Source organism: Falco naumanni, chromosome 9, assembly GCF_017639655.2.
Source record: "Falco naumanni isolate bFalNau1 chromosome 9, bFalNau1.pat, whole genome shotgun sequence".
Classification (NCBI taxonomy): domain Eukaryota; kingdom Metazoa; phylum Chordata; class Aves; order Falconiformes; family Falconidae; genus Falco; species Falco naumanni.
The window spans coordinates 28295817-28323747 of NC_054062.1; the positions used below are offsets into that span (position 1 = coordinate 28295817).

A 27931-nucleotide genomic window follows, 5' to 3' on the forward strand; every position below is an offset into this window, starting at 1 on the left:
GAAACCCTAGTCAGGAGAAGGGTTACACAGTGTCTTAAAGCTATTTTTACATGATTGCAATTTCCTTACCATATAGTAAATATAATCCCTCAGATACATTTAATTTCTTAAAGTTCTAAAAAGTAGAGGGGGCTCAGAAAGGTTCTGCCTTCTTACAGCAGACTGATTTCACCTGGAACAGCTATTAACAACAGCTGTTTACTCCCCAGGCTTTTTTTTTTTTTATTTTCTTCTTTTCCCTTTTACTTTCAGTCCTTTCCAAAGAAAACTTTGCCTGCTTTTATACGTTACAGGATATAACATTAAACAAATTGTAATTTCTTCCAGATAGGGTATGCAACATAAACCTATTAGAAACCTCAAATAATTCTTCATTTCCTTGCATGCTCCTGTTTCCCCCTTCAATAATTCCACATTATTTACATCTGTATTTTTGAGGGCATATACGAACAGGCAAAGAAAACAAAGCCAGCAGAATAAGCAATATAACACTCAAGCAGTGTGTTAAAACTCCTTAAAGAAACAGTTTTGTTGATAAACATGCAAATACGTTATGTCAAAATAAACTGATGTTCACAGAAGGTAGTTTTAACTTGAGTCTATTCTCAAAGGGCAATGAGTTCTCATTATTTACTTACAATTCTATAGATCGTATTTGCTCATCCACATTTTTGTCTTTTTCCTGAAGACGGTGTTTCATGTTTTCCAAGCTGTTCATCAACTGCACAACTTCCTCCTTCAGACTTGCCTCTCGGTCATTTAATTCTTTCAGTTTTTCATCTGAACTGGCACATTTCTCTTGCAGAGCTACTGCATTACTTTCCAGATTTAAAATAATAGAGTCTTTTTCTTTAAGTACCTCTTTTAACTTTGTTACGCTGTCATCTTTAGCTCTAAAATCCTCCAAGAGGCATTCAAGCTCTCTTATTTTTCCCTTGTAGCTGGTAACTTCCTCCTCAAACTGTGCAATTATTCTGTGATCTTCTGCAGCCAGTTTTTCAAAATCTTCGGTTTTCTTCTGGATTTGCTCTTGTAACTGATTCACAAGATCTTTTTCCTTTATGGACTGATGATCCTGATTTTCAATCTCATTTAGTTTTCTTTTTAGTTGATTATTATAATTCTTAGTATCATCAAGTCCCTTCTTTAAGTCTTCAACTTGTTGAAGTAGTTCTTGAATCCGCTGACTTTTTTGTGAAGAAGCCTTTATAATATTTTTGCATTCTTCCCAAATGCTTTCAACACTGTAGTGAAAGGAGCTCTCCCATCTCAGATCTGCTGTAGAAGCAGTTTGGGACTGCATGCATACAGGACTCATTTGAGCTCTCTCTGGTTCATCCTTTTGAGAGTCTAGGGAATCTTTTAAATTAACTAAATCAACATCCATAGCGTAAGACTCTAAGTGACATTTATACAACTCATCTACTTTGGACTGCATTGTTTTAATTTGTAACACTTTATCAATTATATTTTTTTTGGCACCCTCTACCTCATTATTCAGCTGAAAAATCTTTTCTTCTTGTTCTCTATTTATAGTTTTCTGTTTGTCCAATTCAGAAGCAATCTCCTGATAGTCAGCTCGACACTGGCGAAGTTCTTCACTTAAGCCAGAAGCCCTTTCTTCAGAAGCGGAGAGCTTGAGATGCAAATTTGCTATCTGCCCACTGAACTCTTCTTTTTTATTTTTTTCTTTTCTGCATTGTTCTTGAAGTACAGCTAGCTGACCTTCCAAGGTTTCAGTTCTTTCCTTCAGTGCTAGTATTTCTGCATAGTTCTCAGAAGTATTTTTCACGTATTCATTTCTCTTTTGCTCTAGAGAGTCCTCTTCCCAACTCTCCTTCGTATCTCCTAAAAAAAACAAACCAAAGATACCATACAGCTCAGGTTGATTAAAATCAATGGTACAAATCACTAGCAACACCAAACAGCAATTACTATATTGAAAACAGTCACCATCTGAAAGCCACACCCTCATATCACACAGCATTTTGGATTCTTGAAGTAGTTAAAGCGCTCTGAATGGTTTAACATATAATAGGTGCCTCTTAGGCTTCTAGACATAGTTTGCCCCAAGAGGTATTCAGAAGCTCTGAAGAATACTTTGCCACGGCTCTATTGCAGCCTTCTACTTTGCACCACTAGTAGAAAAGTCTAGCTAGTTTTACTAACACGTAGCAATACCTATGAGCTAGATAACATTCACAGCTATATCTAGTTTCCACCTTCACCAAGTCAACAACCCCTTTAATACAGCCAGCAGTCACTCATCCTATATTTAGAAAAACAATGGTAACATATACTTCTCTTTCACATTCATTATCCCCTTAAAAAAAAAAAGCTAAAAATCCAGCACAGTTTTTCCCTTCGTGTTCAAGTCCTTCCTCTCCTTTTTTCAATTGGTTTCTCAACTAGATATAAGGATAACTATTTATGCCCACACTTAACGAATTACATGTAATGTTCTCCCAGAAATACGTGCAACATTCCAACACAACCCCAAATTTCAGTAAATATATTGTTAGCTTAAAACTGTTTTTTCCCCAAAGTAATAATCGATTCTAACTTGTCACATGCATTTCACCATCTTCAAAATTGACTCTAGCTGTATTTTACACAAATGTGTTTGAATCCAACTGTGTCCGTTTAGTAACATGCATGCTATGTATTAGTATTAAAATCAAGCCTGTCACAAAAGATTAGGTCATCACAACTACATAGTCTAGGGAGATCCTATAGATTCTCGCAAGTACTGTAAAATGGAGTTTGGCAGTCATCTCACCTTGGGAGCATTAAGCACATAGATACACGTGTACTGCATGGAAACATCCTGAACAGATCCAACAAGTTTTATAGAATCACTAACAAAAAGTCACACAGAAACATTAGCAGTAGCATTTTCCATCTCAGTTCAGGTTTTGTTTTTTTGATTATTTTCTACAGTGATCAGATTACACAGGACATTTTTTTCTTCCTGCTTTTCCTTACCTTTTCTGTTCTAAATAAACATATCAAGTGCTCCGGCTAGGTCAGACACAACAGCAGCTTTACTTTGGCTTGTAAAACCACGCTCTTAAATCCTACAAGATTAAATTTTTTGGATTGGGAGATTGTTTTCTCCGATAGCCCAGTTGTGTAGTCCCAAGAAAACACATCAGACAAAATACTACATTCTTCATACTGGACACAAATTTTTACATACTTCACTAAAAGGGAGAGGTGCTGAGGTGTCTGAAGACATATTTTGTGGTTTAAGTTGGCAAGATGAAAAAAGTATCAGACCTTAGTCCAACACCTATAGTGAGAAGGGTATGATCATTCACGAAGGGATTGAAATTTGATCTAGTAGGGACATTGACAATCATGCAGCACAGTTGGATAAACATTAGTGCAAGAAGATACATGATATTCAATCCAGAAAATTTTCATGCAGGAAGTACTAAGGAAGAAAGAGACTCACTCCAAAACATGGGAGGCAAGTCCTAGAGAAAAGTACAAAAACCCTGAACTCCCAGACAAGATAACCTATTCTGTCCCAAAATAAACTTTGGTTATAGGCCACTGGCATATCTAAATTCCACAAGAAAACCATCATAGTGCAGCTGTGCTCATTGTTTTATTGTGCCAAGCACGTTTAAAGAGAATGACTAAATTTAAGTATATACATTAATAAGTGTCATTGTTATGGAGCATCTAGCAACTCAATTTTTCAATCAGATGCCTTGTATTCTCAACATCTGAAAATAAACAGATTTAACATGACTGAATAGCCTGTTCCCAAAAAAAAACTCAGTGCTGACATTGGCATGGATAGTTTTCCACTGTAATTTCTTGTTTGAGAGGAGCTATCACCTTTCTATTTTTTGTTTGTTTAAATAAGCTTCAGTCATAAGATTATGACCAACCTACCACTATCTATCTAGTATATCAAGAAGTCTACATCAGCTTCATTTCCCACCCCCTTCCTGTAATGTTTATATAGATGGCACCATCAAATGGTCATGCTAGGACCCAATATTCATCCCAACCAAAGATGGTAAAGACAGATCAGAGATATGTCTGGTACAGATACAGAGGCTTCTCTTAAGAGACACTTTAAGTCATACTTATTTGAACAAGTTGTGCAAACACCAGAAATTCCTTACAGGAGTAAGCAGCATCAGTTGAACTAGCCCAATACTTTACCTTCTTTTGCTACTGCTGGTAGACTCAGCCATTTCCTATGGACCTTTCCTGACAGGACAATTGGGCACACTGGAGGAATTCGAGACTATACATCCCTGCTTAAACCTTTCAGTATCTATGTATGAACCTGTTGGTGGTTAGCTTGTCTGCCTCTCCCACCTTCTAGGGTAGCAAATATTAGAAGTTTAGTATCCACTGCATGAAGTGCTTTGTTCCAGAAAATTAAGCTAAGCTTCTACTAGATACAAGGTTCCCTTTTTCTTTCACTGTAGAACGTGATGAATGACAGTCCAGCATTCAGTTTATTCACCATCTGTATCCTCAGTTTTCTGTGATCATGTGAATTTGGCAAGTCTCCTTTTAGCATGTTTATCCCTCTTTATTAAGATAGGTATTTTCTGCTTCTTATTTTATATCATATTTCTCTTCTTCTATCCCATCCTCACCCAAACAATGCCTGAAAGGTTTTCTTACTAGCACCTATTCTGCAGGAGGAAGGCAAGAAAATAAGGAACACAAAGGGAAAACCTTACATTCTCCTTTTGCATATGCTTCCCATAGTTCTATGAGAAACAAGCCCAGCTCTGCCCCAAAGTCAAATTACAGGCAGGCAGATCTTACAAATAGCATTTTGCACAAGTCCGTCCCTATACTAATAGACTTTCACGACATAGATAACAGAAGTAGTGATGTCCTTGTAAGTTTCACCCTTATCCTTGAAGGTTTTCAACCACAGCTAGTTTATTCCTCTCATTCTAAAAAGACTGGCAAGCTCACAAGTAAAACAAGGAAAGCAAAAAGACTGGAAGTGCAAACGTGAGAGCTGCATAAAATATGCCATCTATGGACTTAATTTTACTTCAGTTCAAGCAGAAAGCTGTTCTCCTTTGCCAGTGCTGTCCCCTTGACCAGAGCTGGCATGTTCACAGCATGCATACAGAATGAAACATCAAATTTCACAGCACATACTGATTGTTCAGTCACACAGTAAGTCATTGACATATTTGATACTAGCTTAGACAATTTTAAAGAGTTGAGCAGGAGATGCTATTTCACCCCCCAAGTCCAGCAACAGCAAGTTTTGCAGAGAACTGTTAAGAAATTGCTTAAGAATGACAGCTGAGTCTGCAAGTACATTAACAGATGAGAAAAAGCAGCAAAATGAAACTTTAGAAAACTAACTTTTATTTTAAGCATTTCGCAGTGAACAGTATAACACCTTCTGCAAAACAGATGATATATATACACACATAACAATTACTTTAATTTAGAGTTTAACATAGATTTATTCCTCACAATGTAGCGTTTATGCTTCACAACTTTTTGCTTCTGTTCTGAAATAGCAATCACAGGTTTTTGGGAGACGCCCTGTTGAGTGCTGGTAGAAATTGTACCTTTGTTTGTAGGAGGCTCTTCTACAACAGGCTTATTTTCAAAGCAACTTTTTCCTTCCATTTTCAATACAGTTTCCTCACTATCCTCAAGCTGGTCATTTTCAATCACTTTGACAGGGTTCTCTTCTGGCAATTTTCTTTTAATGGTAGTTACAGTGTTGTCCTGTGTTAAAATAAGATCAATCACTTTGAAGTTTTACAAAGTGAGGACTTACAAGGCTTAGTAATCTTTTATACGCAAATATTTTTTTATCCTATCTAAAACTATCCGGGTGACAAGTATAGGGGTTGTCAGAGCAACAAGTCAGTTACATATCAGTTACTTAAACCAAAAGCAGGTACACCTCTCAGGTACAAATAAGCACAATCCTTTGCACTATACAGAAACCAGAGCAAGAGACTAGGAAACTACAAAATGCAAGACTTGCATGTAAGATGTTTACCACCCAAAACCAATTTCCAGTGTTAGAAAGAGTTGATGAAATTCCCAATTTATTCAAAGGACAAATGATCAGCTCTGCAAGCTTGTCACTTTCTCATCATAGTTTTAACTGCCTTCAGCAAAGCCAGAAATCATTTTTGTCATGACAGATCTGATGCAACTTTAAAGTCTAATCAGTTCTGTCATACATACTTTAAACTACATATTCGACTAAGAACAATTTTTTTAACTTGCCAGATGACACAAGTGGCAAGCCATGCGGGTTGCCAAGGACCTATTACTTATGTTTAATTACTTCATTAAAAAAACATCCATAGAACAGACTTGAGGTTTGTGGTCATGTTTTAAGTTTCATGCCCCAGTCTCATAGAAACACTGGACAGAGTTGGAGACTTGCTCTTTGAGGGAGTAGTAACAGGAAGCAGCCATCAGAACTCTATCACTTTTGGAGCATTCATACTATTGGAAAGTGAAGTCGCTGTGCAGCATACAGAGGGAGTAGAAGATTAAGTATGGTCAAAGCCTAAAGTTTATAGTGGAAGAGAGAAATCAGCGTGCTAAGTTTCACTTAAAATGTTCTTAGAACTACTTCAGGTTATTGGCCATCAGAATCAAAAAAGACCAACCAAAACTAACTGCATGTTTTATTTTTTTTAAATCTGAATACAATTAGCCAAGCTTGTCTTCTGGCATTCAGCAGCCAGTAGTAGACTAGCCAGCTACAAGTTTCATTAATCACATCAAAAGCAGACATACCCTGGCCATCCACTTAGTTCAAACTCTGCTCAGTATATGAATATTATTGCTTTTCCTTTGAAGGTGTGCGTGCATAGTGGTGGTGGCGGGTGGAACACGTTGATTTTTGTTGCCAATTTACACAATCACTGTCCTTCTCACATTATTAACTTCTAACTTCAGCAAAAGGTCAAACTTAATTGAGGTAAAATCTCTTCCATCCAGGCAAAAATAGAGGAGGTATGACATAATCCCTCTATTCCTGCTGCTCAAGTCCTCCCAGTTTGAAGGGAGGTTTTCTTTCTTTAGAGCAGCTCTTCAGTCTCATCTACAGTCCTCCAATAACCCCAGATCACTGCTTCCAAAAGTCCTATTTTTCAGATTCTCCTCCATTTTACTGTCACTTTAGTTTTAATGACAACTCAACTGCTACCATTTCAAGCAATCAGCAACAATATAGGAAAGAACTGTTTTCCAAAATAGTTAAGCTCATTACAAGCATGGATTTAGATTTTTTTATATGAATACAATTGAGATGTCCAAGACTTACATAGTCTTTTACATTTTCTTCTGAATGGGATATCAAATCTTGTAATCTCTTAACGTCATCTTTTTGTTCCACAATATCCGTTAGTTCTTGAATCCTTTTATTCTGTGCATTCATTTTCTTGGAAGAGAAAGTAATTGTCAGTGTTAAATTGTTGAACAATACCACACATTTAGAAGCAAGATCAGTTAAGCTAAGCTTGATATAAAAAAAGCTAGAAGCATACTACAGTAATATTTTCAACTACTGGAATTTTGTACTAAAACAAATAATTTTGCAGAAGTTTTTCCTTGAGAAAGTTACCTCAGTTGCTTCTTTAAGCTGCTCAGCAGACTCAACCAATTTAGCCATCTGCATTTCCAAGTCTGTAACAGGAAAAGAAGCCTGCATCAAATAGGCAGTCATTGCATAGTTTACTTAGTAATCCATTGTTCCAGATCTTCAGTAGTTTTTGCATAGATTCATTTATTTACATTGTTGACAATTTACAAGTGGGTTAGGGTTTTATTGAACAGAAGAATTGGGCCTTGCAGCTCCTATAAAATATAGATCCTGTCAAGTGACTTCTGAAATCATAATATGAGGCATTGCTACTTTTCCCTCTGAATATTCCACAGGATATCTGAAAACACTGCACCAGCAAAATGTAAAATGCAGGGATTACAAAATGACCATGAAACCAAGAATCAATAAGTTAGACATTTTACCCCTCAACTCGAAAGTCTGCAATTGACAGTTTAAAGTTTTGTCTTAAAAATGAAATAACCAAGGCCCAGAGAATTGCTCAACCTGAACACACACAACAATTTGTTACCACTTCTATACATATGGTTTGGTTCCAAAATCCTGATCAACTGGATTATCATTTCTATTCTAGTCAGCCATATTTTTTTTTTTTCTTCCTCCTTTCACATCAGACTCCCACTCAGCTCACCTTTGGTTTTCTTTGCCAGCTCTTCTTTGGTCTTGGTCAGTTCAATGGTAAGTTTTCCCAGCTGTTCTTCAAGCCAGCCTATAGCTTCCTGTGGAACCCCTAGCGACACAAGGTACTTGTGTGCTTCTTCTGCCTGCTTTCTGAGATCAGTGACATCATTATGCAGAGAATCAATAATACCCTCAAAACCAATGTGGGTGCCTGACCTTATGCTATATTCTTCATCCTGAAAGATAATTTACATCCATTTAGAAATTGCAAATAATTACACAACAGCCATTATTTCTATGGAAAATTTGAAAAACCTTTATGAACGGAAACATAGAAGTACAGTTAATTCTGGCTTCAAAACCATTTTGTGAATTCACATGCATTTTAATTGCCAGTTGCTGTCTACCTTAACACAAGCCTCCTGTATCAAGTAATAGCTACTTTATTTTTTATAACATTTAATGACCCACTGTCACATTTCTTTTTCTATCACCACAAAAGCATCCCCTCCACATGCCATATAAATGGTACTTGCATTTTTTTTTTTACTCAATGAAAATAATGAACGAACACAGCAAGTGAACACTTTTAGAAGGAATACATCTGAAATTTTCATTTATCAGTAAAAGTCTGTGAGGTCAAATAAGTTTGTAGCATCCTATCAGATTAAGTTGTACTTAAAACATTGACTTTATAGCTTTCCTCTTTTTTAAAAACAAAGTGTTCAAAACTCACAAAAGCTGGCCTCGAGTTAAGAGCCTTGTTATGGCTTAGTTGTAGATATAATTCTCATTGCTTCAGTTGTAGCTACAATAGCCTCAAGGGAAAGTCTCTGGGACCACACCAGTGCAGTCCATATATGGAGCCCAAGAAGTCATCTTCAGATACCTTTTAAAAGGCATTTAATGCAATAGATTGTATACCATAATTGCAGCTTCACCCCCCCAATTTCTTTGTATACTGTAATTTTTACTCTGTTGCAGAAATGCAGAAAACTCCAAAGATTCCTAAATGCATACTTGAGGTCAGCACCTACTCCTATTAAATGGGATAAATTTATCTTGCTGAGGATATAGTTACACAGCATGCAATTCCTTGAAGCCATCCTTCTAATCCTTGGGACATACCATGACTATAACAGGTAGCTAGTAAGAGGGATCTTATGGGGAAAGGGGGGGGGATATAAAAATACCAGAGGTCCAGCTTGCTCACTGCAAGGCTGATCTTTTAATTTATTTTCTTCATCCGCATTTTTATTATAACCATTTACTAGTTCCTTGAAGATTTCCAGGCGTCTTTCAGAATTTTCTTCAAGCTGTTCTCGTTCTTGAGAAAGGCGCACTCTAGAGGAAGAAAAGTCAGTCAGCTAAAAGCTAGCCAATATGAGATGCTAAGAAGTTACTAGTACAGCTGCCTAAAGATGTTTCCTCCTTTATTTTTACACAATAGAGTTAACAAAACAGTGCTGCTACACCAAAATAAAAGTATATTTCCCACACACTCCCCTGAGGGACAAGGGGGGAGACAAATACATACAGAGATTATGGATAGCACTTAACTACAGGCTTGTTTCCTAAGCTTCTTGAGCCAGAATACCTGTTTGAAGTATCACTAAGACTGCAGTAACCAAAGAATTTGCAAGTGTCACACTGTCTATAGACATCCTATCAACAAAGCTCTTCTGTTAAAGAGCGCTCCACAGGAACAAACACACAGATTATACATACACAGCCCTACCCACCCCCACAAAACCCAAGCCTTTCCTACACAGCATTTTTGCTGATCTCATAGTCCAAACAAACTGATATATTAACAGATGCTCTAAACCTACCAGAAAAGTGTAGTCTTTTATGGCCAAAAGAGTCAAGAAATAAGTGAATTTATTTTTAACCAGTAACTTTAAAACTACTTAAAGATAGCTTACTTGAAATCTCTTTCCTGCTCAGCAAAATACTTGGCAAACTCTTGTGTCACTTCTTCACGAACTTTTAGTTCTAGCAGTAACTTATTCTTCTTTTCAGTAATAAGTCTGTTCTTCAACTCTTCTATGAGATTCAGCAGCATCTAGAATTACCATTAGTATTATTTTTTTCATTTAAAAAAGTTTCCCAGAAGGGAGATCTTTCCTATTCCTCAAATACTACAACAACACTTTACTCTTCCAAGTGGCAAAAGTTCCTCCAATTCTTTTATTAACTTATTTGTAAACAGGAGGATTCATGAATAGGTTGAAATATCTATTTGGTACTAGCACAGCTATTTATAAGTTTACACAGAGTGGGCATTTGCAAAGAGGATCAAGGGGTTTTTTACAAGAATTCTTGAAGTTGTCTTAAAAACAGGCTTAAGCTCCACAGGATTTAGCTTTTGTTTTCTAAATACTAATTTTTGGGGCCCTATTAATGAAAACCCCACACAACAGTTCTCTGTTCCCTCCTCCTTGTCTTCCCTAGAAGCAGCTAAAACTGTTGTTCCTTAAAGTTTTCAGAATTTTCTTGTGCATAGCATACAAAGGAACAGTCTACTGTATTGCTAAAAACCAGGTAATACTTGCTGCACATTGACCATAGGTTACCAAAAGGAAAGAAAGCTAAATCTGCAACTCTTACTTTACTGCTCAGTCTGTACTTAGACACATTTCACAGCATTTTCCCACAATAGGAACCAAGTTATGAGTAATCCCACTTTTAGTTCTTAATGCTCAATTCTTAACATAGTCCTGGCACATACCATATATTTTTCTTCTCCAATAAGAACTTTATTTTCTTCATGTTTCTGCACTGCTGCTTCTCCTGATGTATAATGTTGTTCCTCCATCTCATCATCTTCAATCACATCTTCTAAGCTCCTGTCCCATAGGATAGTAGCTCTTTTCCTTGGCATTTTAGTATGACTACGTAATGATTCTTTTGCTGCTTTCTGGCCAAAAGACTGATCTTGGGGAAGAACAGATGTGTCCATAACTAAAACCTACCCAGAAAATAAAGAACAAAGTCATCAGTACTTTTTTAAACCTCTACTGACACTTCCAAGAGATACCTGTTACTTTCCTATAGGTCTCCTGAGCATGGTGCTCCTCCAGCCTATTCACTGTTTCGAGTCACTATGTAGAACAGTTCCCAACTAGAGTCCAAAGGAGTCACTTTATAGCCTAACCCTTCTTTGGATCCCAGGAACACCATGTTTCACTAGCTCGACAACCTCCAAGAGGGCTGCCACCTCATGCACCAGGATTTCTGTATTCCCTATAATTTGAGTTTCTTGTTCCATTATCCAAGTGCCATCCTACAAATTCTATTTCTTGAACAGCTGTATCATCCTTACAGTCTGCTCCTTCTGGTGGTGTACTTAACTGCTTATATGAGCCCACATTCCAAAGGCTTTGATGTATTGTCCTTTAAACATATCTGTCAACAGAAGTTTTCCATGGCTTAATGAAGCCACGGATACTTTCATCTTCCAACTTTGCCACAGTTATATCACTGCATTTACTGCTACTCATTCTGCTTAACCTCCACCTTCACACTGAAGCCTCTACGGACACAATGGTAGCCTTTCAAGCTCTTTGGCGTTCAACCTATTTTACTGATATTTCAAGTGAGCAGTATTCCAAATTAAGATAGCAGTAGTGCATGGGGCAGCTAGAACTGCTCCTAGGTGAGGTCACATTATGACTACAGAAGAAACACTTACCTAAATCTTAGGGAATTTCTTCCAAAACATACCAAGTGTCTTGTTAGGCTGGACATTTTATAGAAATTATTTATTTTTCAGCAGGAGATGCTCCCATGCCCACACTCCAAAGAAAAAAGTTGCAAGAAAGCCTTTTTAAAAAACAGGCTTTACAAGGAAATAAAGCTTGACTAGGAGTAATTAGAAAATATGATTGGAATATGGGACAGAAAAATCCAGTAACTAAATTCATATTCTTAGAAGTGAGAGAACCTGCTCTTTAAATGCAAATCAGAAGTACTGATCAAGATAAACTACAACACACTTACTTTTTGTGCAACAGCAGAGAACTTTAGCACATTGAGTGTTTCATCATATGCTGAAGCACACTGGCTTACGTTTACTACCATGTATACTTTCCCCTTTCCACGGAAGAATCCTTGAAGGAAATGAGTTAACTTACTTTCCCGAAAGGGTATGTGCTGTTGCAACCTTTAAAGACAAAAGAACAAATAACCAGAAGTTTAATAACTCCGTCAGTGCAAGAGCTATCCAGCCTGAAGACTTGGAAGTATTTATGAAAGCAGTAGTCTTGGAATCAGTTTAAATTGTTTTGGACTAGATACAACGGTTGGAAGAGCTTGTATGGCTGTTGTGACTGCTGCTGTAGCCATTATCTCACATAGGCTATAGCAATACAATCAATGGGAGCACTTAAAACCAAGAGCTTGTTCAGCTGTTAGCCTAGGGTGGGTCACATAGCCTCCTGCTACAGTAAACTATATCCCACCTCTCCCTCCTCCTTTCCACATTCATGAAAGACACACGTCCAGTTTAGGCATGCAGTACCCAACATTATCAGAGATGCCTCTCACTCACTATCCTGCCTCTGAGAACGGACAGTAGCAAGTGCCTAGGCAAGAAAGCGAGTATTCACCAAACATGGAGATACTTTTCAGAACTTTTTCCCTAATTCCCCAGCAGTTTGTCATTTCCTAAATCCAGTTGTGCCCTTGAATCCAACAGCTGGTGATGTAGTTTTTTTATGCTTACAGGAAATTCTATAAGAAATCCTAAAACATGGCTAAACACACACTCACCACTGAATATATTGCCTGCATTTTGGACACACAACAGCTATTCAGTTATAGGAGTAGTGCTGCAGAACTCAGCAAAATAGTGACACTCCTGCCAGAATACATATATAGCTCATAAGTATCTTTGCTACAGGACTGATAAATGAGAATCACTTTAAGAAAGTTACTGCTTCTTATTCAACTTGCAAGGGGTATCTATTAACACTTTAAGAGATCATGCCTCAGAACATTTATTTTATATTGTTAAAAATCCAAGTTAGCAGGGTCAGAAAAAAAAATGTTCTGAACACATTAACAGTCCTCTAAGCAGCTTCCTCCCTGGAAAGAGCAGGAAGACAAGACAGACCGTAAATTCACAAAATGCAGGTTTAATCAGGAACAGACACTAGCAAAGCTTTTGTATCTTAAGGTGTGAAAGACTGAACAGGCTGTATGGCAAAGTACAGCCAGGCATATCAACCCAAGTTCATTTAACTTCTGGGACAGATCTTCAAATGAGAACCTACAGAGAAAGCATTTCCTGGACAGTTACTATATATAGTACTGGTTTTTAGACAACTAACTTTTTGTATTATTTTACTCTTACTTAGATCCTCAAGCTAGGGTACAAACAAGGGAAAGGCTTTCTTTTGTCTGCATACAGTTAACTAGATCAGGAGGTGAGTGTTTAAGTTATGTCCGGATTTAGAAAAAAGTAAGACAAATTTTGTCAAACAGCGGACAGTTATGATAGCACAGCAATATCCCACTAATGAAAAGTGTTACACTAGCAGTACTTAGAAAATAGAGTTAGGTCACAAAGGAGTAACAAAAGGCTGAAAATTTGACTCTTACTATAACACTAGTGAAAAGGGGGTTTTAAACTTATTCTGAAGTTTGTTTGATAAGCCAAGCTCAGAAGAAGAAAGTTAGATTGCTAAAAATCTACGATAGCATGTTTAAAGGATGTTAGAATTTGAACAACTTAAAAGAGCAAAACAAGGCAAGTTTAAAGATAACTTTGGTAGATTAACAAGATTTTACAGTTTAGGCTCTACAATTCTATACATCTTTTCACCAAAAACTCAGTGTTATTGTAGATTTTAAACAATAACTTTTAAACATTGTAAGCAATAGCTAAAAACCACACCCAGTTTGCAACTTTTAAAAGGACTTACTTTGACTGCTGACAGTTCTTGAGTGCATTAATACACTTGCCTAGAATCAGGAGGGAGTTGTTTATATTTCCACTCTCTTTCAATCTGTCACCTTCATTGCGGGTCTTGGTATATCTTTCTGATCCAGCAAGATCACACATTGACAATCTGAAAGCAGATAAGAAAAATTCACTTCATTTGCCTTGGAACTGTCATGGTTTAACCTCAGGCAGCAACTAAGTACCACACAGCCACTCCTTCACTCCCCTCTCACCCAAAGGGATGGGGAGGAGAATCGGAAAGGAATGTAAAACTTGAGAGTTGAGATAAGAGCAACCCAACAAGTAACACAAAAGCCGTGTACACAAGCAAAGCAAAACAAGGAATTCATTCACTGCTTCCCATCAGCAGCCAGGCGTTCAGCCACCCTCAGGAAAGCCGGGCTCCATCACACATAACGGTTACTTGGGAAGACAAACGCCATAACACCAAATGTCCCCACCTTCTTCCTCCAGTTTATATACTAAGCATGACATCATACGAAATGGAAAATTGCCCTGGCCAGTTTGGTTCAGACGACCTGGCTGTGTCCCCTCCTAATTTCCTGCACCCCTTCAGTCCTCTCACAGGCAGAGTCCAAGAAATTGAGCAGTCCCTCACCTAGTATAAACATTACCCAGCAACAACCAAAACCATCAGTGTCCTATCAACACTGCTCTCGCACCAAATCCAAAACACAGCACTGTACCAGCTACAAAGAAAAAAAAAAAACAACTCCATCCCAGCCAAAACCAGGACAGGAACATCCACAAATTATTCACTTTTAAAAGTGATCACCTTCCTTAGAGGAAGAATTGCTTGATTTTCACCTGCATGAACACTTCCATCCTTTCAGTGTTGCTTCCCCAATGAAATTTCACACTACCTCCTGCCAAACCCTTTCACAACATGGTTCTTATTTCACCCCTGCAGTCCTCCTCCTCCTGAGGATTTACGTGAGTTTAGGAATATAGCAGGTTAGCAGAACCTTGTGCTGAACAAGAGGGACAAAATATAGAACAGCACTGCAACCTGACAGATTCAGGTAGAGGGCCAAGTACTGTATGAGCGTAGGAGGTGGGGAAACCACCATACATGCATGATGCCCTACCAGGAAGCACTGGGTGTATAGTGCAGTACCAGTACATCAACATTGAAGAGAACTGACAACATCACAGAAGGGGTGACTCTGAACTTACTCATTGACTCGGGTCACTCGTGGTGTTCCTGAATCTTCTATTTTCAGTACCTTAACTGTGAATATACTGTGACTAAAAGGAGAAGTTTAAATCAGCAGAGAAGTGATATAGTAGAACATTACCTTCAGAATAATTTTGGCCTCAACAACATCTGTTCAAATCATTGTTGAATCTGTTAACATAGCTAAGCATATACTTCATTAGATACAAACTTTTAAAGGGATATATATGTAGCACTTATTTTGCTTTTTCCTCAGATGTTTAGATGGAATAAAGCTAAGTGGTTTTGCTTGAAGGACGGTATTTGATAAAACACTACTACCTTTAGCACCTGTTTGTCTTATTGAAGGATTGAATCCTTTTGGCTTAAAGCATTGCGTCACATACTGCTAAAGGATGCCAAAACTGAAACCTAGATATCTAGACCTTATTAAACCCTCTTCCCCTCCTAAAAGCCACAAGCCATATTTTAGTTTCTCCTTCCTCCTACACAGCATCCTATGCCCAATGTTTTTAAAAACATTTCTCACCTTCTGCTGGAGGTAGCGTTTAGTTTCGTGCTTGCAATACTCTGGTGTTTCAACCCCAGTTTTAGAAGTCTAAAAGCTTCTTTAGAATCAGAAATCTGAACCCACTGCAGATCTTTAGAAAGAACAAACATGATCATCTTGTAAATATCATTATCAAATAGAAAGAAGGGATTGGGGATAACGTATGAACACCAAGAATAATACATATACTTAAGACATACAAATGTTTTCCTAAGCCTGCTTCAGACAAATTATATTATGACAAATAAGATCAAGATTCCCCCTTCTATGGGAAAGAAAGGACAAATATTACATCATTTCATCCTATTAGCACACTGAAATATATTCCATCCAAATTAAGGGAGCAACCTTAGCCTGAGCACTGAAAAGCCAAAAAGGCAGGGTCTAATATGGTTAAGAAAGCCCTGTGGTCATATTTATCATGACAGAATTCCACATGGATAGCTTCTGCTTTAGACTACAGTTTTGAGGAGGGGGTCGGGGGTATGCCATCTGGATCTCTTTCAAAACCATCGGCTTCATTGATCTTTTTCAGTTAAGAATTTTGTCTGCAATATGATGACTGTATGTCATCTTGGTATGCACTAAAGACCCACAACCCTACTAATAGAACTTTTAATATTAATATTGTGGCTTCTTAATCTAGAGATCATCAAAATTGTACAAGCAAAAATACCAGCTCTGACCAAGAAAACCAGGAAAACTGTTGGCCGGTTTTCCTCAATAACATCAGGAATGGCCTTATGCTTCTAAGCTTTATACAAAAAATTATGCTGAAGTACAGCTCAAAGGAGACTATTTCCTACATTTTCTATTCTTTGAAGAAATGAAGGAGTTGGGTTTATTGTCTAATTCAGGTTTTTAATGTAGTTTGGCATATGAAAGATAAAAGCAGCAGGCCAAACACCTACAAAAAAGCCTTTAAAACTGCTGCCTTGACTGTCCAAAGAATCAGTAACAAATCAAAATATTTTCAAATGTCTTTTTTTCTATAACCAGAAACAAGCATTGAATTGTTATTTTTAGTTCTGTTAACTCCTCACCCTCTTCAACCCAAGACAAACTACATTACAGTTTTGATTAAGCTAAAAGTACTGTAATATGTAATTTGTAGTCAGACTGCACTTTCTCACATTCTCTGAAATCTGTTTCTCTACAGAAAATACTAAAATACACCCCAAAAAAACCTGTTGGGCAGATTTTAACTACAGTTAGAAACTTTAAAAAAAAAACAACAAAACAAAACTCCAGAAAAGTAAAATACCAAACCACAAACAAATTTGCCAGTTGTTTTCAATATTTCTTCTATTTCAAAGGAATATCAAGGCAGTGGAGTGCATGCAGGCCTTTAAAAAGTACAATCAAGAATAAAAAAAGGCATTAAAGATACAGCTATTTCGGTGTATGTAGATTGTTGCCTTTCATACTCAAAGTAGATGTTTCTTGTGCCACAGTAATGCAGTTAGGAGTTTTCTAATATAGAAAGAAACATTACTACAGGAAGACTGACTTTTCAAATTACATTCAGCAATTTGCAATGTATTCTCATCACCTTTTACATAAGAACATCCCTTGATGTCTTGAGCAAGGCGTAGTGTTTTTCTTTTCTTGTCATTTGACATAGGAAGCAGCAGATCATAAAAACATTCATTGTAAATCTCAAAAAATGAAACCCAAACAGAAAACTTCGTGTAATCTTTCAGAGTTGTGCTAGATTGTTCCAGCTCTAAGAGTTCTTCCACATCTGCCAAGTACAGATATATTACAAGTCAATATAGGCCTAGTAAATAGAATTTATTTTTTAAAAAAAGTGAAAATTGATATCACAGCAGCCTTCTAAAAAACACTTATCCCAGACAAAAATCCATTTCATTTTTCCCCCTTCCTTCTTAAGTATCTTAAAGTCACACGTTTACCCTACATATTTGTAAGACACCTACTCTACCACTTCCTTTTCCACTTGCAAATTCTATCAAACATGCACAGCTTTGTTACAATTATTCAAGTCTCTTCAATATGACAGAATTAAACTAGCAAGTATATTTCACACTGATTTTTTTTTTTTTTTAAACAAACCTAGTATTTAGGTAATTTTTACATGCTAGAATTTAGTTTATCTGATTACTTACAAGTACTCCAAAAGCCCCTTAGGATACAACTAGGGCCTATAGCATAACTAGTACTGCTTTTCCTTGCTATAATTTCATCTCCTGTAATGCCTGTTCAGATATTCTAACCATTTTATCCTTGGGTTTTCTGCCCAGATAACCTGCTCACTATCCAACTCAGTCATACACGTAGTCATTTTATTTTTAACGTAGGCCAGAAGTTAGTTATTGACCTTAAGAAAGCATCTTTACCAGCTTTAATTGCAATTCTTTAATATAAAACATACCCTCAGAATCAATGGGTGCTTTGTTGTTAGAGCTGTTCTGATGGTCTACCTGCCAAAGAGAACAGAGTTTCTAAGACACACATTGTTGACAGTACATCACCAGTTCCTTTGTAACAGCTCTGTGGTCCTACTAAATAGGAATACAGCATAGTTACGCATGCCAATACAAAGATTCTGGTTACGCATCATGCCTAGTTCAATGCACCTGTACACTCCCATTGCAAGGGTTGTTCTTACTTTAATACTCATTCCCAACACTTCCCTTACACCAGGCCTTATCACAGTATATAGCATTTCAGCTTGCTAAACCACAAGAAAACTAGTCACAGAATAGAGGGGTGGGAGCCAACACAGAATCAGCACGATTTAACAGGATGATTTGCAGAAGTCCAGTTGCAGTTTACACATCACTCTTAGTCTGGTGAATCTATAGAGTCCTGAAATTTTTTATTATTGGTGTTCTGCTAATTCAGGATTCCATATCTTACAGCTTACTAGGTCAGCCCTCAGAAACAGAGCTAGACATAGCACACTCGTTCACTTAAAGTGAGTGACTTACTGCTTTATGATACAGGCTGTAGAAACTTTTCACAGTCGAAAGAGTCTAGGTTTTAGAAAGAGAAAGATAAATTTCTTCTGCTAAGCTCTTTTAAAAACACGTATATATACAAATAGAACAAATCCCTACAGCTAGACCTTACAGTGTTCATACACTCTGTTCCCAGTTTTGGTTGGTTGTTTTTGTTGGGTTTTTTAGGCATGGAACTGCAAAGAAGTGCAATTCATCTATCAAACTCAGTATGCTTAAGAGAAGAAATGTGGATTAAAGAACAGGTGTGGTTTGGTTCAGGTTTTTGTGTGTTTTTTTGGGTTTTTTTTAAATGTTTTGTCAAGACTATTTCATATAAAGCTAGGATCCTATAAAGTGATTACTGAAATAATTATTTACATAATCAAAGCTTTTAGATTTAAGCTTTACACGTATAAAACACCCACCCAAACTTGTCTCTGTTGAAGCAGATGCGAACTTTGCCACCAAACTTGTTCTTATAACCAGTTCCAGAAACTAGAGGGACATATATATATATTCACACATACACAACACATTTTTCTGAAGTCCTTAAAGACTGCTAGAGCTAGATCTAACATATGCCTGTGCTTTTTAAATTGAAGTCTTGAAGCATTTTGCTGCCACCTGCCTTCCACACTGGAGAAGTCCAGCTAACCAACTGCTAAAAATCAAGGTAACAGATCCATTCCATCCCACAACAGCTAGAACAACCCATTATAACCTATCATGCCACTTCATTAAAAATAAAAACACCACAACAATTCCTTTCTAGTTCCAATTCCTAACATATGGTCAGGGTTTTTCTTATATTATTCCATTAATTTCAGAATTAAAAGCCCAAGAAAAAATGTGCTTATACAAAATACACGTCTCCTGTATCTGTAACTGGACTGAGCAGCTTTAGAATTCCAGGCAACTCATAAAACTGGAGCGTATTTCTGGACCGCTCAACAGTGGTCTGTTAAAGAATGAAGTCCAGTAGAAAACCATTTTCATTCAGACCTTTATAAATCCTTCTGTATATTGGCTTTACACATCTGCTGTTTTTTTTTAAAAAAAAAAAATTGCTTCATCCTCAAAGTCATTAATTTGTTTCAAGTATCCTGAAAGATAGTTTAGAGGAGCTGCCTTTGAAGTAGACCTACCACACCTCTAGAGATGGGAAGACTATTTGCATTCAGCCCTTAAGCACCAGCAACCCCAGAGGATAAATTATTAGGTGTCCACACTATAGGAAAAAACTTGGGGTTTACATTCCATTAAGTATTCAGCCACAAGACAGAAATCCACAGAACAGGGTTCATCAGCTCTGTTGCTCACTTTACTGCTAATCTGAATAGCTGGCTGACAGCAAAAAGATACATCCATGCTTCAATACAGATAGTCTTTGCCCATTGAAAAATTAAGAGGGTAACACTGAGATATCTGAAGATGTGTGTGCTTATCAGTATAGAATAAAAGTGCTCTTTACCTCTTTTGTTAGTTCAAGTATTGAATTTTTAATAGAGGTTTCTTCTCTCACTTGGTCTTTAGTCAGCTTTATATGATCTCTGCACCGGTGGGGTTTGATATCCATTGTTGTGTATAGCTTTCCTTGAATACTTTTAAACAACAGATCCATAGCCCTTGGAAGAATACCAGCATCATCATCTGTCCCTGAAAGCAACACACAAAAGAAAGTTTAATTATTACTGTGAACAAGGTATACAGATAAATGAAGACAGAAGGATAACCAATTCTAACCTCAAGGTAACACATGAGAAATTTGGAGGTAACTTACAGCATGAAACAGTGGGGTTTTGTATTCTCAGGGTAACACAAATGTCATTAAGAGTGTTTTGAAAGGTATTTGGCTTTCAGCAACAGCTCATGCTGTATCCCTTAGACAGTAAAGGCACATAATATAAAACAATAACTGCTGGGGTACTCTGTATAAGCTTAGCATTAAGGACCAAAAAAAGAAACCAACCACGATGAACAGACATTTAATAGATATGTGCAGTTTCTCAATTGCATCTCTCAGGCTGCCTTCACACTCTCTCATGCAAGTAATCTCGAAATACAACTGATTCTGATCTCTCAGCTCTAGTCCTGTCCTAATTCCATAGACCCTGTGAAAAAAGTTCTAGAAGCCTCGTGAAGACACTCCTTTCCTTGTCCCAGATCTTTTTCTCAGAGCATACTACTTTTGCACCTGAAAGGCAAAAAGCAGTCCAATAAAAGCCTTAGTTTTTAGGGCTGCAATTCTAAAAAGGGTTCATTTATCTTTGATTTCTAAATCAGAGAGGAGAAGGGAGAGTGGAAGAAACTGCTGTCCCATCTCAGACTGACAGCATCACTTTCCAGCTTTTTGATAATTCCTCCTACTCCTGGAAGACAGGCTTTTGCCACAGACAGCCCTGTGTCACCTAAGTCAGAACCTATGTAAAATCTGGTTGCACTCAAATAGCAAGCTAGTAACCACATAATATATTATTACATTTGTTTTTCCTAATCTCCTTTCTTCTCTAACCATTTTTTGCTTATTGCAACACCACTTAACAATTAATTCAATTTAATATTAACAAAGCAACTGTCACTGGCAAACAACGACCAGTCCTGAAAAGCTGCTTCATCTTTCATTTAAGTCCTTTGCCACTGACTGAATATAGACTCCCATGTAATGCCAAAGTGGAAAGGCTACATTGACAATAATGGGAATAACAGAAGAGGAAATCATGGCACTCAGTGAGCAACATTCTGCCCTGCCAAATCTTATCACAAGCTGACAGTTAAATCCTAAAAAATGTAATACCAAGAAAGAATCTCCAGAATCTAAAAAGTCATGAATCAGAAATTCTTGAAAAAACACACCCCAAAATATACCCCAAACTAGTAAAGCATGGGGGGCTTATACACTTTAGGAACTCTGGTGTTTGTTATTTACCTATTATTTATTAGGAATGGAAAGATCATCCCCATTATTGCCCCAGATTAATGGTAACAAAGTACTGGCAGTATTCTTCAGTAATAAGCCACCTAATAGATAATCAGTTGGAAGACAATGTCACTTTTATAAAAATCAATTTCCCATGGCACAAAACTCATTGTCCTTCTACTACTTCTGCATATAAAATGAGCAGTATAGCATCTAGAACTGCCATTTCACTAGAGAAGAAACTATTTCCATGTGAAACAAATCACCTCATTTGTTAAAATGCTTTGAAAAATAATTAAATGACATCTTCTGACCAGAACGGATATTGAGACTTAACAGTACAGAACTAGGGCATCAGAAGACCAAGTCTCCTAGGGTATTACTGATAAGCTCAGAAGCTTGAGACAAGACAGAAATACTTGGAAGTAATCAAACATGTTTTAAAACTTTTAATCTCTGCCTATAATAATTGAAACAGACTGAAATACTATTCCTTATTTGAAGATTATGCATACAAGATCATTATTATGAAAGTCATATGCATAATGATTAAGATTAAAAGCTAGTCTGGTGTAGAGTGACTTACACTTTTCACATCCCGATATACAGAAAGTGTTTTTTCCCCAGCTGCCCCTTCTCCCTGACACTGTAGATACTTGGAGGAAAAAAATGAAAGTCACACACACTAGGTTGAAATTATTACAGCCTTACAAAGCAGTAACACTACATGTTTTAACTCTGGGAGCGACTGTCTGTTGGCGATTTAGTGATACTTGTTATGGAAGGAGCCTTTCAAAGGCTCTTTATTAACATTCAGGAGAAGACAATGTATAGGGCTTACAGTTTAAATAAAGCAAAGAGTTATATTGCTGCTAGAAGGAATCCTCACTTTAAAAAACAGAAGGTCATTCAAGGAGAACTCATTTCTACATATACCTTGGAACGTGTAGGTTTTCCCAGCATTTGTAACACCATATGTAAAAATAAGACTATTGCATCCATTTAAGAAATCTTGCACTGGTTGCTTCATGGTACCTTCAAAGAATTCTTCTTGAGTTGTTTCAGGTCCAAACACCTAAGCATTACCCAAGAAATATTGTTATTCTGTTTAAGCAATCATTAAAGACTTTTAAAAAATCTTTTACATTCTGTATGTTTATAATGTTAAACACTATTGACAGTTTAAAATTTGCTTGGTTATTTAATAAGTTGAAAAACTTTTTCCAGAAATTTAAAAACTTTTAAAGACAATTCATTTACTCTTGAGAAAGTGAATTTCTGCATCATCTGTCCAGAAGTTTTTTCACTTAGCCGACTCAAAGAGTTTTTGGGGGGCTTCAGTATGACGCTTCTTGAGTCTTCAAGTGAGATGCAGCCCTATTAAAAGGAAACACAATCAATACAGGCATGGAAAGACTATAAAGAGCTCAACTTAAAAGGGAAAAACCCTCACACATTCCAAGTATTTTTAAATGTAGCAATGCCACACCTGAAATTCATTTTCTCTTTCCAGCGATGTAAATGGCCTAATACGCAAGCAAACTTCTATGTGTCCCTTAGACTCCAAACTGCTCCTCTTAATTTAAGGAGAGAAAAAAAAAAGTTAGACATTTGACTAGATTCTTTGATGATTAGCATGTTAAGGCAGTTTTATTTTCAACAGGCTACTTTGAACACTTATTTGATGACAGGGGTAGCAAAAGTAATTTACTGTATCAGTTTTTAAAAGTGCTTTACAAGGCCCCTGCAGAAGTTTGCTGTGATAAGAGTTCATAATCTTACAGCACATACATATACACACACACACTCTCTACATTCAGGCTAACTAGAGATCGAGAATGAAACCCACAACAACATTCTATGACTAAGCTGCTCTGGACTGGCAGTTAGCCTCATTCATAGAAGATTGATGCACCCAATAAGGTATGAATGCAGCACCACACAACTTTATCTTATGTATCTCCTCCAAATTAAAAACATATTAAAGATGCTTTTTATCTTCTCTGTAAAATTCTGATTGCTCTTATTGATGAAAGAGCTAAGCTTTTTTTTAAAAAAAAATATCCAAACGATGCCAACATTAAAGCTTTCTTACCTGGCTTCTGTCCCAGCTTGAAGAAACCAAAGAAAAGTCAGCAGAGAGATCTGCTTTAATATCTTCCACATTTACTGGTCCTGTCCTTTCAAGGGGCTCAACACTAGCAATGTAGGAAGGCCTGAGAATTTGTACATTATCCAGAGTTGGTTCCATCCTGAAAGATAAAACTGTTTTTTCCTCTCCGACTACCTAATGTAGAGCTTCTGAAGTCACTTCGAAGACAAGTCAATTTGAAACAGAAAGCTTCAATTTCTTTAAGGAAAAAATCTTTCTTCACCCTTGTCATAATTTACATAGCATGTTTCTGATAGCTGGGGAAAGAGTCTGCAGAGGGGTTTGCATCACGATGAAACAAGAACATCCATTCTTCTTTCAATGAAAAGCAACTGCTTAGCACAGAAAAGCCTTACACATCTACCACAACCTTGCTAAAAAACATGTCTGACACAGGATTTAAAAAAAAAAAACAACATACCAACAAAAAGACCAAACCAATCATACTGTTCCACATCCACTTTTCCATCACCCCTTTATAGTGTTCTTTAGAATAAAAGCTCATTGCAAGAGCAACCCAAGCTTCATGTTTGTCTTTGCAGGACCTGTCAAACAGTTGCTATTACAAAGATGACAGTGTAGCTTAATGCAACATAGAGTTCAGAAACATTCCAAAAACTAATAGTTTTAGCTATTAAGGTGACACCAGAAAATTAGAAGACGTCATACCAGAGTACAAGTATTGTTTTTTAGTAACTTTTTCCAGTCATTTTCCAGATCAGAAATTCATTTATTTATCTGAAATTTAATTATTTTTGTGCATCTCAATCTGGGCAGTGAAACGCTGCTATAGAAAATGAAAATAAATTGATCCTGTGTTGATATTAGACAGGTAAGTTTTGAAATAAGCTTTTAAAAGTATTTTATTTAAAATAGTAGTATCTTGTCTGCACTTTACACTCCTATTGCTTTTTTCTGTGATATTACAGATGTGACTTGGACTTTTTTTATGAATTAAGTTTATATACTTAAATAATTTAAATATAAAATAACTCATTGGACAATTACCCATAGCCTATGGCAGCAAGCATTCATTTTAGCAATTAGATACATTCCACATGGCCTCCTACGGTTTTGAAGCTCTGGTCACAATGACTGACTAGTCTTCTAATACTACATCCCCATATCAATGCTACAGAGACCCATACGTATTGTCTCTCTAAATACTAACGGTGAACACATAGTGTTCGTTGAAACAATGGACAGACCAGGGCTGGTTCAAAGCCTCTTTGCTCAGGAAGAGTGTTGCTTACTAAGCAGTCAAAGCATTTTTGTTCCCCCAGCATAAAACGTGAAGCATGCCTGCACTTCGGTGCCAAAACACTTAATAGTGCAATCTTCCCATCTAGCATGTATAAGGCAGTTACAGAACTTCGTGAAGCTAGACAAACATCACCAAGCTGCAAATGAGGTAAAGTTATATGTAAACTAAGCAACCACGTTTATTCTGTTTCTTCTAATCTACAGTTTCTATTTTGGTCAAGCAACTGTATGAAAACCAGGAAAAGCTTGGCCTGAAATGTTACCAGAGCTTGAAAAAACACTGACCTGGGAATAAGATACTACTGGAAAGAAATATACCTGTGCTATCACGATGTGGAAGTCCTATTCATCAGCTACAGAAAAAAATCACAGCACAAAACTCTTATCAGCCCTTGGCAGGAAACTCATTTGTTAGAAAACTGACAGTTCTGTTGCTTGAAGTATAAGCTTATGTTAAAGTGTGATTTGTCAAGATTATGCTCTCATTGCGTGCCTTTTTAGGTAAGGGGCAGAAGATAAACACAAAGCCCCGCATACAAAGCTGGCGCCACAGGTGTCCCTGCAGCCGGGCAGGGGGGCCACCGCCCGCCCGCAAAGCCCGAGCTGCGGGCTGGGCCAGCGCTGCGATTGCCTTAGATACTTCAGCGTAAACTAGTATATTGCCTGGCTGTAGCCACGAAAAAATAACTTGCACAGCGGCATATGTTATTACAACTCCGTTTATCATGACAACGGAGTCCAGAGCTGCAGGCGGCCTAAGGGCACGCGCACGGGGCCTGGAGGGCCGGCAGACGGCACAACGGGCAGGAGAGGCCCCGGAGCACACGGGATGCCTGCCAGCCTACGTAACACACAAAGCACCGGCCCTCACGCTCAAAAGCGTTTAGAAGGACAGTTTTCCCTCTGAAAATACCAACCTTTTACCTCAAGGCCTCGCAACGGCGCGAAGCTCTGAGGGGACACTGCCGCACGGCTCCGTCAGCCACGGCCCAGGGGGACCCCCCCGCCGGCTCGCACGACCCACCGCGGTACCGAAGATTTCGCGCAGCCCCCCCGCCCCGTAGCGCTAGCGACGACGGCCGCAGCAGGGCGAAGCGAAGGGGAGAAGCCTCAATGCCCCCCGCCACGGTCACCCGCACTGCTTCCCTACTCCACGACCCCCAGGCGGCAATCACCACCTCCCTCACCCCTCAAGCGAAAGCCCAGCAGCCCCGGCACCCGTGGAACTTACCCGAGAGCCTCCCCCTCGCTGGGCGCCCCTCGCTGGGCGCCCCCCGCCGCCGACCCCCGTCGTGCGCAGGCAGCGCCGCTCCCGGCCCAGCACAACCGCCACAGGGCCGCGCCGCCCCGCGGCTGCTTTTCAAATCCGACCAATGGCAGAGCGCGGCGCGCGCGGCCCCCTGGGACGGCGGACGTTACTGCGGCGAAAGGCCCGACGGGAAGGGTAGTTCTGGCGGGCGGGGCCCGCGGGGCGCGGCGGTGGGAGGTTGGCCCGCAGGCGGCTGGGCTTTGCTACGGCACTGGGCTGCGAGCGGGTGTGCGCCGGGTCTCCCGTACTGCGCGCACCCAGAAACCTCTGGGCCTGTCCCCTCAGTGGCAGCAGGAGCTGGGCTGCCACGGGAAGGCGCCCTGGCCTCGCCGCGCCCGCCTGCGGCCTGCTTGCGGCCGGCCTCACCTGCCCCACCTGCCCGCCTCGCCGTCTGCGGTGCCCGGGCCTTGCCGCCCTCAGGCCTGACAGGAAGGATGTATGTAAGTTCAAGCTTGTCGATACGCAGGGTGATTACAGTGACGATATTTCTGCAGGTGTTTTTCAGGCTGAGCAGCAAGTTGAGGCTTTGTAGTCTGTATATGAATGGGACAATCAGTGTTGGCAGTTAGTGAAAGGGAAGAGGCCAGGTGACCAGCTCAAGCTGCAGATGTGCTATATCAGAGCAGGGATCCATGAAATTGGGAAATTCCAGTTTTAAGTTTGGACTAGACTTGTTCCTTACCCTGGGTTACAATACTGATAGAGTGACAGCTGTGGAAAACAGTTAGTAAGGTGTCTTTGTTTAAAACCTTCTCCAGGTGGCCATTTTTTGGTACCAGGTTTACATGATGGGGATTTAATTTCATAAACAGCAATGAGAGAAATCTTTTGGCTTTATTCTCAAAACAGTGTCATAATGCCAAACAGCTCATCCTTTTCTAGAACAGAGTGTGGAAACATGCAGGTTTTGGTAAGAAAAGTCACCATAAGTTTCTGTTTAGACTCAGGAATTCTTTGAACTTTAATAAGGAATGTCTGCCTGTTTAAAATTGAAATGAAAGGAAAAGTAACTTGAAAGTAGTCGGTAACTACCAAAACCAAATGTTGTCTTTCATTTGAAGAAAAGAATGCCATCTAGTGCAATCAATTCTGTAAAAGAATAATCCTACACAGATCCTGGATCAGCTGCTTTGATGAGGTTGTCTTTAAGATCAAATCCCTTCTTTCTTTAAACTGAGGCTGTCATATCAGTGAAAGATGTGTACTTGATTTCAGTTCAGATGCAGGCCATGCTGCAAAAGTTGGTCTGCTTTAACAGCAGAAAATGATGCAATATTGAATTTGAAATTGTTTGCCAAGCAAAACTGAAAAGCTCTTATAGACATTCTCTAAGACTTTTGCTAACTTTCTGAAAAGTATCTTAGTTTCTATCCTGAAAAGAACAGTGAATTCCAACTGCTGAACT

The 27931-nt window shown here is 38.4% G+C and overlaps 1 protein-coding gene across 1 annotated transcript in view; it reads right to left on the bottom strand.

Annotated features, from left to right (window-relative positions):
- KIF20B (kinesin family member 20B) overlaps positions 1–26590 on the bottom strand; it is a 43302-nt gene extending 16712 nt beyond the window's left edge. Inside the window, exons 1-20 of the mRNA XM_040606490.1 lie at positions 26449–26590; positions 23898–24054; positions 23292–23378; positions 23063–23179; positions 22739–22877; positions 20357–20541; positions 18315–18363; positions 17472–17663; positions 15899–16010; positions 15369–15440; positions 14152–14298; positions 12227–12389; positions 10956–11195; positions 10150–10289; positions 9418–9568; positions 8235–8460; positions 7604–7665; positions 7304–7420; positions 5577–5739; positions 639–1848 (exon numbers count right to left, since the gene is read on the bottom strand). Of these exons, the coding sequence (XP_040462424.1) occupies positions 639–1848; positions 5577–5739; positions 7304–7420; positions 7604–7665; positions 8235–8460; positions 9418–9568; positions 10150–10289; positions 10956–11195; positions 12227–12389; positions 14152–14298; positions 15369–15440; positions 15899–16010; positions 17472–17663; positions 18315–18363; positions 20357–20541; positions 22739–22877; positions 23063–23179; positions 23292–23378; positions 23898–24053 (3728 nt within the window). The 5' untranslated portion in view covers position 24054; positions 26449–26590. The remainder of the gene's footprint in view (positions 1–638; positions 1849–5576; positions 5740–7303; positions 7421–7603; positions 7666–8234; positions 8461–9417; positions 9569–10149; positions 10290–10955; positions 11196–12226; positions 12390–14151; positions 14299–15368; positions 15441–15898; positions 16011–17471; positions 17664–18314; positions 18364–20356; positions 20542–22738; positions 22878–23062; positions 23180–23291; positions 23379–23897; positions 24055–26448) is intronic.
- Positions 26591–27931: the final 1341 nt, after the last annotated feature.